This window comes from Plectrocnemia conspersa, unplaced genomic scaffold (assembly GCF_051122295.1).
Source record: "Plectrocnemia conspersa isolate PC_06_02 unplaced genomic scaffold, ASM5112229v1 ptg000012l, whole genome shotgun sequence".
Lineage (NCBI taxonomy): Eukaryota > Metazoa > Arthropoda > Insecta > Trichoptera > Polycentropodidae > Plectrocnemia > Plectrocnemia conspersa.
This window is the reverse complement of record NW_028277176.1, coordinates 15030390-15041674: the sequence shown is the minus strand read 5'-3', so window position 1 is coordinate 15041674 and position 11285 is coordinate 15030390. Positions and strand designations below refer to the sequence as shown.

At 31.2% G+C, this 11285-nt stretch overlaps 1 protein-coding gene across 1 annotated transcript; it reads left to right on the top strand.

The window, feature by feature from the left end:
- Positions 1–580: 580 nt before the first annotated feature.
- LOC148228350 (dual specificity protein phosphatase 18) lies at positions 581–11263 on the top strand. The gene is made up of 4 exons (XM_088201018.1): positions 581–970; positions 6323–6590; positions 10183–10319; positions 10791–11263. The coding sequence occupies exons 1-4, from the start codon at positions 870–872 to the stop codon at positions 10978–10980; spliced, it is 696 nt and encodes a 231-aa protein (XP_088057144.1). The 5' UTR covers positions 581–869; the 3' UTR covers positions 10981–11263.
- Positions 11264–11285: the final 22 nt, after the last annotated feature.

Here is an 11285-nt window from a genome sequence, read left to right as displayed (position 1 = left end):
TCATCAGTATTATCCTTATTAATTAGAAAAAGTCGTTCTAATAAATCTTCCCTATTATTAAAAAAAATCGTATGTATTAGTTCAACGCTTTAAACATTTCTAATGATTAGCTTGTGTTCATTTCAGACTTTTTTCAGTATAAAATCATAAGAATTCCTGGATTGTCTTGACACAGAATCCATATTTTAAATAGAACTACACACACCTTAAAAAGATATGCACCATCCCACGTGAATTGTTCCAGCTTCTTGTAGGGGATGCAATCGCGAAGTACGGAATTGTAATACAAATAAATAACTCCATTAGTTTATTGTGGGTTATGTGAGCTTTATATTGATTTTTAAGTACGACACAGTATAAATATATATATAAATAATCTTTTTATTCTATTTTTTCGAGTGCAAACTTTGTTGAATCGCATCATGGACACCGATGAGTCATCTCATTCTCATCTGAGTCTGAAAGCCACCAAATGATGTAACATCACTAAGATTCATCAACACCACATGACACAATCTGTCGAACGCCAATGCCGCATTGGCGATGTTCGGCGTGAAAGCTCAGTAAACGCCTCAGAGTTATTTCGCAAAGGTGTCCCGGTTGGAATTCGGGATAATAGTGGGAATGGCACGCGTCTGACGCATGTGCGGGTGTCTCCCGAGAACTGACTCAGACACCAGCTCGTACCGAAGCCGAGGAGACGTGTCGCACGAGCGGACACTCGCGATATTTATAATTGCAAAATATACCAGTCATCGTATAGATTGGACTCACAAACATGTGAAGAACAATAAACAACGCGAAAAAACAGAATAAAAACTTTTAAAGTTCACGTGCTATTGTTGTTGTTATCGATCTTCGATTTCAAGATGAAAGTGATAAGTCAAGAAGCGATCAGGAGTCAGAGGGAAGACGACGTGAAGAGCCGCACGGATGTTCAGGACATATTGGCTGACAACGAACAGTCGAGGTGAGAACATAATTCGTTGATTTGGCAACGATTACATGCGATTATTTCACACGACGCGGAAAATTCAAGGATAGGTGCAAAATTATCTAACGTGTCTTTCAGTCCGTCTACATTCCGACGTTGATATATAGATACGTCTATATAATTTTGCTTTCAATGTTTCATATGATTTTCTAACAATTCATCTTTCTTCTTAAATTTAGATAATATGTTTTCAAGCATCCCATCGTCGTTTATTTTTATTATAATACAACAATATATTTCTTTCTAAGCTTTGATTTAATAGTATCTACAAACATCTAATAAGAAAATCAGTACACAATTGTTACTAATATGTACTTCACATTTTCCATTACACTTTGATACAGTATTTATAAACAATTAAAAATCTAATATAACATTTATATTTTTTAAATATACATATATCAAAATGTTTTCTTTCTTTTCTATAGTCTTCATCTAATTAACTTGACATTTATATTTTCCATTACATTTCGATACAGTCTATATTAATTTGCAATAACTAATACATTTTCGTTGTGCACTAAAATTCTTACTGCTTCAATCTACTTCCCTTATATACATATATATTTTTTTAAACCATGTAGTATATTAACTGTAATTATCAAAGACTCTACCTCCCTATTAAATTATCACTTACATAAAAGAAACATACATTTTCTATAATCTAATCCAAATTATTCAGGGTCGCTAATAATGTTGTATTTTATAAAAATATACACTATGTTATATATGATCTACTATCAAAATAAAAATAAATAGAATATATTTTTTACACATATGTAGATATGAACCAAAATAATTAGTATATATTATACATAAATTTAGCCATCTTCAAAACCCTTAATAAAAATAATAATATTAATTATTGTTATTATTTTACGTATTGTACTTCTATCCAAATTTCTATAAAGTAATTAGCTAAGAGTCAGATCGCATATGCTTTTTCTCGTACCTAATTACTGCAATTACATAATTTGCACCATTAACACAAAAAACATCCTTAATCTAACCCTTACGAATTAAAAACAATTAATAATCAATCTGATGTACAATTACTAAATTTTCGTTATTATAAATGAGGCGACTTCTTATATTATTATATATTTATATTGTAGATATTTATATACATATATGCAGTGTTCAATGTTTTTTATTGAAAATTGTTCTTACTGTTTAGTGATATAATATGTATTATATAGCTTTCTTTTCACGCATAGTTTATTAGTAAGTTATTTATTTGTTTATTAACTATTTCACACTTTCCTTGTTAAATCCGTCATTGTGGTTCTATCGTTTTATATTATTTTTGTTATTATATTTTACAAGTGTTTGCAATAGTCGAAGCTCTCAATAAGCAATATCTATATTTTTAAATGTATCATACTTGAGATTGGAAATAGATTCCAAAATCATTCAAGGTTAAAGCACGTCCTTTTTAATGTCGACTATTAAAAAAACAATGGCAATAAAGGTTTTTTAACTATCTAAACTTATTTACGTTCCAATGGCGATTTTATGATCCAGCGCGTGGGAAATCTTAAAATTTGTTATTATGTTTTAAGTTGCTGTAAATATTTACGTAAATTAATTCTTTGGTTCTGGAATCCTTGAGTTAATTTTTGGACAAAACAATCCGTAGAGTATTATTTATGATTTTTTTACATATTAATAAATAAAAATAGTACAATGTACGCTAGTTTGCTGGTGTTGACTGATGACAATAACCGACTCTTCTCGGCTGCTGCGTATTCTTGGAAGTTGTGTACATTCCTGCGATGTTGTCGCGGCTTCATAAATGTCGCCGAAGGTTTTTATTCCGAAATCTTGGCGACGATTAAATAACAGTTGATAGTGAATGGTCTTGTAAGTGTCACCCGGCTTGGCATTTTTGCGATTAATCAAAATCGACTCAAGGTCAGAACGTTGCAATAATCCTGGTCATTGGCCAAAGAACGTGTCATTCACAGAACAGTGGTTCAAAACAATAAATATAATTTACATTATAAAGACCTTAAGATCTTAATTCGTATGATAATTTAAGCGGTCCTTATATAATTCCGTTCTTTAGAGGAATATTCCTTTCAATATTGACCATGACTTCAGTGGCATAGCTAGGGTATGTGTCGCCCAGGGCGATCCTTAAAATTGCCCCCCCCCCATACATTTTTTGCAGGGTTATAAAATCAGCATTTCTTAAAATAATAAATTGGTTATTATTAAGCTCTTGTTATTAGTGGATTTATATATGTTTTAGTGCATTCAGGGTTAAGAACCACACTAGACGATCCCATCGCGAATATGCCGCCCCCAAGCAAGTGCCGCCCGGGGTGCCCCCCCCCCCTCCGCCCCCCATAGCTACGCCACTGCATGACTTAGATCTCAAATACGGCTTTGATAAGGTAAATAAGTACATCTGGGTCCCGATTGCGAATTTAGTCTTGCTTATCTAAAACGTATTTCAAAACATTTTCTGATCTTTAGAAATGCACAAAAGTCTTATTAATTCATAAAAAGTGTGGCAAATTATGTATCATGAATTAAATTGAGTAGAGCGTTGGGTTACGATTTGCTTAATTATAGCAGAAAGTAGTATGTCGCCAAGCATTTCTTTTAACTACTGAAGGGTGCAATCAACGATCAAATTATTTTCAAGGAATTCTAGTTTTGGTTTCCGGATCGTCACTATCGTGTCCTCTTTTGATGCCCGTTAGAGTCAGGACGTCCGCACTAACCGATTCGCCTATGGCTGTCCCCATCCAGCTTATAATACGCTTGCATTGCACATTGTTCTCTTTAATGTCAGCTATGAGGAGCTGGTCCGGTTCGTTTCATTTAATTTGTATATTATGTAATTTTTTTAATTTATATTATACTGTTATACTATTTTTGATCATTATGAGACATTTAGGCCACGTTGGTCTTAATTTAATTTAAATAATTATTTTCTTAGACTGCATAAAATTTTCATTCTTAAAGAGCTAAATATATAACATGTTTATATACCATTTTGCTTCTAAGCAGCATTCTTTTAAGCTCATCAGTGCAAAGCATACATATGTGTATATTATGCAAGATCAAATATATCGTTAAATTTAGGCCATTAGAGAAATAAGTGAAAACTGGGTTATAACTGTAAGAACATAACTATAGAGCTTTAACAAAAATATTGCAATACAAACATAAAAATGGTTAGCTAAACATATTATTAATATAATATGTTTAGCTAACCATTTTTATGGTTATTGTGGTTTAATAACTAGAACAAATTTTGATCAAATGGCTATCAACATAACGTAATAACTCTTATAAAAAACAAAAATAGAATCATAGGAAATATTTATTCATACTTTTTCATAAGACATAAGACAAAAACGTATTTTAATATAATTTAAATATAGATCAGTAACATTTGATGATATATAAATAATAATTAATTCTTTAAATATTCGCTATTGAATTAATTTTATATTACGAAGAATTGTTTTAAAATATAAAGATAAAAGTTTGTAGTTAAGAACATAACCTAAACTTATTCATATCTTTTAACAAATATTTTGCACTAAAGTCTTATCAACAACTAAACTTGTCTTTACAAAACAATAAACAATATTAATCATTAACGAATAAGAAAATTTAATGAATTCATATCTGTGTATTTATTAAATAAAACATAACTAAGCTACATAACAAATTCTTTATTTATTAATAGTGACCCAAAACAGTGTATTTTTTTATAAGAAAATCTTCACGTAAGAAACAATTTGGTTTTCCGTAATTTATAATAATTATATTGGGAGTCAATAAACATTTTTATTTATATGACGATTTTTACGATATATAAAAAAATTATATATATTTATTGTATACATATATTTAAATTCTAAGTAAATAATCACAATTAATAGTAAAATAAGTCATTATTACAATATTTCATGCTAAATCTTGCTTAATCGATTTTTATATCGATTAAATAAATCTTCCGTTGTCATATTTATTTTATTTGCAAATTTAAAAAAAAATATTTTCAATTTTAGTGTTTCAAAAATTTAAAATTTTTTTTGTATACTCTCAATGATACAAATTAATAAAAATAAATAATATCTAATTGTTACAACAATAAAAAAATCAAGTTTAATATAAAAAAAATCACTCGCCAATACATTTGAATTATATCGTTGTGTAAAAAAAACATACCCTTCGCGCAAATTTTTATAATACGCTTTTTATTTATATATATTTGTTGAGGCTTACTTATTGCTAATACTTAACACCTATGTTAAGTGAAACATATTCCGTGTAGTATTTGTAAAAATGTCAGAATGAAGATAAAAATTCACACATAGTAAAAAAAATTTCGTGTATGCAATACTTGCTTTTGCTTTCATTTCGCCAGCCATCCCTATCATAAAAACGACGGCGCGCTAATTTCTCTGTTACATAACAGAGTTACTAGGAACTGCTAGAAACCGTTAGACTTGCCTGAGATAAAGCAAATGCATTCCTTTTATGTTGACACGTCGCGCATATCATACAAAAATATCGAACATGTTAAATTAAATTTTTAAATATCGTCTGGTGAGGCTTTTCACATGGACTAAAAGGAATAATATCATTACTATCCTTTTAAAACTATCCCCTACAATGAGCATTATTTTATTCTTCGTTTCTGCTTTCAAGCAATACGGGCATCATCATTATCATAATTCTAAGCCATGAATATATAATTTTTAACAAATAAGATGTACAGATTAAAAATAAAATAAAAAATAATATCTGTACTACCGTATCTGTACTGTTATATTAGTTTGTGTAATGAATAAGTTATATGTTTTAATATATAATAAATGTGTAAAACTTATGCTACTTTTATGTATTTTTAACAGGTACGTACTAGTAAATAAATATGTTTAATATATAGAAGTCACGCTCTTTCTTGCTTCGATGTTTCCATTTAAAATATATGTTTATTAAAGCTTAGAAACATTACCAATGATTTAAGAATAGATACATCGGAAACGCGTGTCCATCAGTAGTTATATTTACAAAAACAACTGGCTTTTCCGAGATACGTGCGTTGTAAGTCGATACAACACATTTACCGTAAGAAAACATTACATTTTCCAGCTCAGTCAACTCAGATTTTTTGTTTACATATTATTTAACCCCCGCTTATTTACGAAATTCGATCAAAATACGCTAGTAAACACTTCCGAAAATACATATTTATTTTTTAGCCCGACTCAAAATTAAACCCTGTTTATTCGCGTGATCTATGCATACATACGCACACACGTATACTTAAAGTCGTAATTTTCTTTTGATTCGCAGCTGTCGCGTGGATGATTCACCGGTTGGCAGTCCCGTCAGCTCAGGCATCTCCATGGTCTTGCCAGGACTTCTATTGAGCGGCGCCGGTGCCTGCAGGCCTGCTGACCTCAGGGCCTTGCAAGTAACCTGCGTGGTTAGTGCGGCCCATGAACTGCCAGACACTCCACTGCCGCATGCAGACACGATATTTTTGAGGGTACCAGTTCTGGACACTACTGAGGATGATTTATCTCCGTACTTCGATATGGTGGCGGATGTAATAGAACAAGTGAGTTTTTATACTAAGAATTCTAAATCATTAATTTTAAAGCAAATTGGTGCTTATATACATATAGTAGATTCTTTTATTGTGAATATCTGACTCAGCTAAGTAATATTTGCAATACAAGAACTATTTAAGAAAGTGTATCTACACAGGGTTGGGAAAATCATGTATGAGGTGTGATACAAATAACGCATGGCAATCGACATACACATTGGAAGCGTAGCTTACGACTAACAGTCAAATATTGAGGATTTATTCAGTGGTGTAGCTATGGTGGGGCGAGGGGGGCGGGCCGTCCCGGGCGGTACTTGTTTGGGGGCGGCATATTTGCGATGGGATCGTCTAGTGTGGTACTTAACCTTAAATGCACTAAAATACATATATATATCCACGAATAGCAAGAGCTTAACAATAACCAATTAATTATTTTAAGAAATGCTGATTTTATGACCATGCAAAAAATGGATAGGGGGAGGCGGCAATTTTAAGGATCGCCCCGGGCACCACATACCCTAGCTACGCCACTGGATGTATTTTGTCAAGCTCAGCGATTTCAAAAAATGTTAAGTCGAGAATTCTCATTTCTCGAGAAATTTCATAAAGCATTTTTTATTATATAAAATTAAATTTGTACGAACATTTTTAAAGGGTTTACAACTACTGCCATTTTTATAACGCTGCATAAGTAAAGGCGGGTTTATGCCTAATATGCATACTCCTTGGAGATTTTTAATGACTAAATATTGTATACACATTTTTAACACTCGAACTCGCCTTATTTTTGCTTAAGTAATAAAAAAGACACTCAGCTAAGCAACCATTCAAAAGGTGTAGGTGCCAAATGTTTGAAAATATGCATACTTTCTCGGAAGATCAAAAGTATTTGAATGAGTAAAATATTTTTGGGATTTTCTATTGCTCAAACCGGCCAGTGACTTTATTTTTGCTTTGGTGATCTAAGAAACCGCTCCGATAAGAATAAATTATGCATGGGAATCGATAATCCAAAAAGGTTTTTTTTGTATTGTTTTTGTAAAGTAGCAACAGCTATTGAAAATTGTTTCACGATTATTATTGACAGCCGAAGGGGCCTTAATTTTTTTTGTTAAAACAATTGGAAAATATCAATTCTTAGCTATTAAATTATATAATCGTAAAAACCAGACATTGATATCATTAATTAAATATTTGCAAAATTCAGAATCTTTCACAAGTTAAAAAAATAATGACCTCTTTAGTTATTCTTCAAAAGCAGAAATATGTAAAATGGAGAAAGAAATTATTCGCAAATTATTTAATGGCTCGACGAATTCTAAGGACAGCATTACGGAGAATAGTGTAAGAAATCCAACGTCATACGGATTAATGGAGAAAGAATTCTAAATATTTAAATCGACGGGCAAAAGTACAAATAATTTACAGTGTCTATTTGAAGCCTTGTTGTCGATTAAAGTAACATCAACACAAAACGAGAGGAATTTTTCCACGGCTGAAATTATTTTAACAAAAACAAGAACGAGATTGTCTGATCCTACTTTAGATGGCATGTGTTTTTTAAAGAGTTATTTTAAGAATGACATATAACATTTTTTCATTCATCAACATTTTACGAGAATTCTCGAGAAATTTGAGATGTGAAATCGAGAACTCACATTACTCGAGAAATGAAAATCATCGAAAAATCAGAATGCCTAGCGATGATACTATGTTAAAACAAAGAGTTTCCAATAGGGCCTTAAAACAATAGGGCATCACATTATCACAGTAAATTGACCACTTACAAATTACACGTATTTTTATCTTATTATTAGCCCCTAAATTTTTATAAAAGAAGAAATGTAACGCATTTCAGATAAATGTAATTTAATCACTATGGTAAGAGAAACATATTGCGCAGCTAGTAATACATTGAATGGTACTTACTTCTGTGTGTACGTGTTTGATATGATTATGTTTATATGTATGTATTACATTTAAATAATATATCAGACGCGGTTAAGAACACGACAGAGAATCACATAGCTTAAGCTATTGGGAAGATATTGACATAAAAACATATATTCGCGCCAATTTGTTTATACGTTAGTATAATTTGTAAAATTCCCATTCAATTTGCCCAAAGTTTTGAATTATTTATATTATATATCAGATTAGAGCAAATCGGACAGTATGGTCACTGACTACGATGACAGGTCATTAAAAAAAATGCTCGAACAAAGTGTTTGGCGTAAAAATAGCGACGGAAACCACCTGACCGAGTCGAAAGCTTTGTACGCCAAATCACTGGATTCCTTTACAGAGAGACAAACAACACAGAAATAACTCTAGCATGCGTAACATCAAAGCGATTCATTCACTGTATTTTATTATGTGACGTTTGAGAAACAGCACATAATGTTTGGCGCCATCGGAAAATTTTATTAATTGACTTATGCAACGAATCTGACACGTTATGAAACCGAAATATTTTTATTGTCGAGCTTTTGGCAAAACAAATTGGAAAACATTGCTTTAATCAATTCGGATCGGATTTAGGAATGTACGAGAGATGTTTGGAGAGTAGAGATACAAAGACCAAAAAATATTTATTGAGCATTTTATTTTGTGACACTAAGAGTATATATTTCATGAAAGCAATCGCATTGTTTAAAGCTCATGTCTGCCTGAGAAAAGTTTGCTGATTCCTACGTCATAGAAGTATCTTTTTTTACACAACAGAATTCTAATAGTTTTAATTTGCATAAAAAACAGTTCTGAACACTTCTTGAATGATTCATTAAATAAAATGCATGGAAATCCTGTCGAGCACAATAAACAGATAACATAACGACTTTGCACTTTTTTTATTGAATCGGTAATTTTAAACACACTGCAACCATAATGTACAAGACCAGACAGATCCTTACATCATCAAGATTTTTAAATTCATTCATTGGATTCAAACCCAGGTCTTTCAGGTTAATAATCAGCGACTTACACCACTCGTATTTAATTATTTAGTCTATTTAGCTGTACAGCGCGAATTTTATGAAGAAAACATAATGTAAAAGTATTTTTAAAAATCTATCATTGTTTAATAGGTCGTAAATCAATAAACAATAATAGTCAGTGAAATTGTACCCGACTCCATTGCTCTAGTTTAATGTGTTTTATATGAAAAAGTTGGCAATGCATTCAATGCATTTGATGTATCAAAGCAGATAAAGAATAAACAATGAAGCGGAAACGTAAAATTTCGCACTTTTAAGTAAACAAACAGGCTTTGCGTGAAAACTCAAAGGAGTTTCATGAATGGAGCTGAAAGTGAATCAGTGTCGAAGAATGCGACTGAATCGTCTTCGATATTTTTGTTTATAAAATTTTCGCCTTCGCTGAAAGCTATTTCAGGCAGATACGCCGAAAGCCCTGAAACGTTATTTTAATAATATATCCAACCATTGTTATTATACACTTTATAAGAGTTGTTTTATAAATATTTTGATTGATATAAACCACTATGTGAATCAGGATATTTTTAGTTACATATTATGAATAAGCGATTGGTTATAAAATATTCCAAATAATAATATATAATAAAATTTATTTTTATCTGCAGGTAAAGATATCAGGCGGATGCACATTGGTCCATTGTGTTGCTGGAGTGAGCCGCTCGGCATCTTTATGCCTCGCTTACCTCATGAGAGAACAACGACTATCGTTATGCGACGCTTTCAAGTTCTTGCGCTCAAAAAGGTAAATTATTGAATCAAACTAAAGTAGAACCCTTAACAACCAGTGGTAATTCATCAAAAGAACAGTTAATCTGAATCAACTCTAGAAACCATTAATATTTGTATCTCATAAACTTACCAATGACAGATCATCCACTGATGAATTGCAGCGCTACTCCATTTTAGTGTATCTAACAAGTGAGACAGCAATTGTATCGAATGAGTGTCACTATATAAACTAAATTTATGTATGTAACACTGTTCTTCTTCAACGCTCTCTTATTAATGAGGATCGTGACTCAAAACCACCACTTTTTTATAAATGGAAGGCTAGCATCTTCTCTGTTTATTCAACGTTCCTAATAACAAATCTTTACACAACATGACAATATTCTTTATGCATATCATTGGAAAACTTTTAGCCACTATTTTTGATGTCATATTTTATTATATTCTATTATTAAATTTAACATATATTTTTATTGTCCAATAGGCCGCAGATTCGACCAAACACGAGTTTCTTCAGACAACTCATCAAGTATGAAGAACAACTGTTCGGTAAAACGTCCGTGAACATTGTGTATAACGAAGTAGTGGGTAAAGAAATTCCAGATGTCTACGAGCCAGACTACCGAGGGATGTCCTGGTATCGTCAGCGACATTGTGTTACAGTGAGATGTTAAAGCTTGTGAAAAAACAATGTGATCCAAATTGGAATAATCATAGTTTTAAAAAAGCGGTACTGTATAACTTTTATGGAAATTGTATTATATTAATACAATTTATTATTATAATTTTAAGGGACCAAATTTAAAATAAAATTGTTTGAGAAATTTTACTCTAAAAGTAGCAAAATTACTCTGATACTACAAAATATACGGAAACTATAATATTATTGTATGTATGTATGTAAAAATATAAATGTGGAACTATACTATAAATTATTAATAAAATATTTTACTACTATATTGCGTTATAATTTTTAAAT

What these genes read in the sequence shown, in the direction of transcription:
- LOC148228350 (XM_088201018.1), top strand. Translation starts at nt 870, where the DNA reads ATGAAAGTGATAAGTCAAGAAGCGATCAGGAGTCAGAGGGAAGACGAC. An exon ending in GCTGACAACGAACAGTCGAG is followed by an intron (nt 971 to 6,322) that starts GTGAGAACATAA and finishes TTTGATTCGCAG; the next exon opens with CTGTCGCGTGGATGATTCAC. An exon ending in TGGCGGATGTAATAGAACAA is followed by an intron (nt 6,591 to 10,182) that starts GTGAGTTTTTAT and finishes TTTTATCTGCAG; the next exon opens with GTAAAGATATCAGGCGGATG.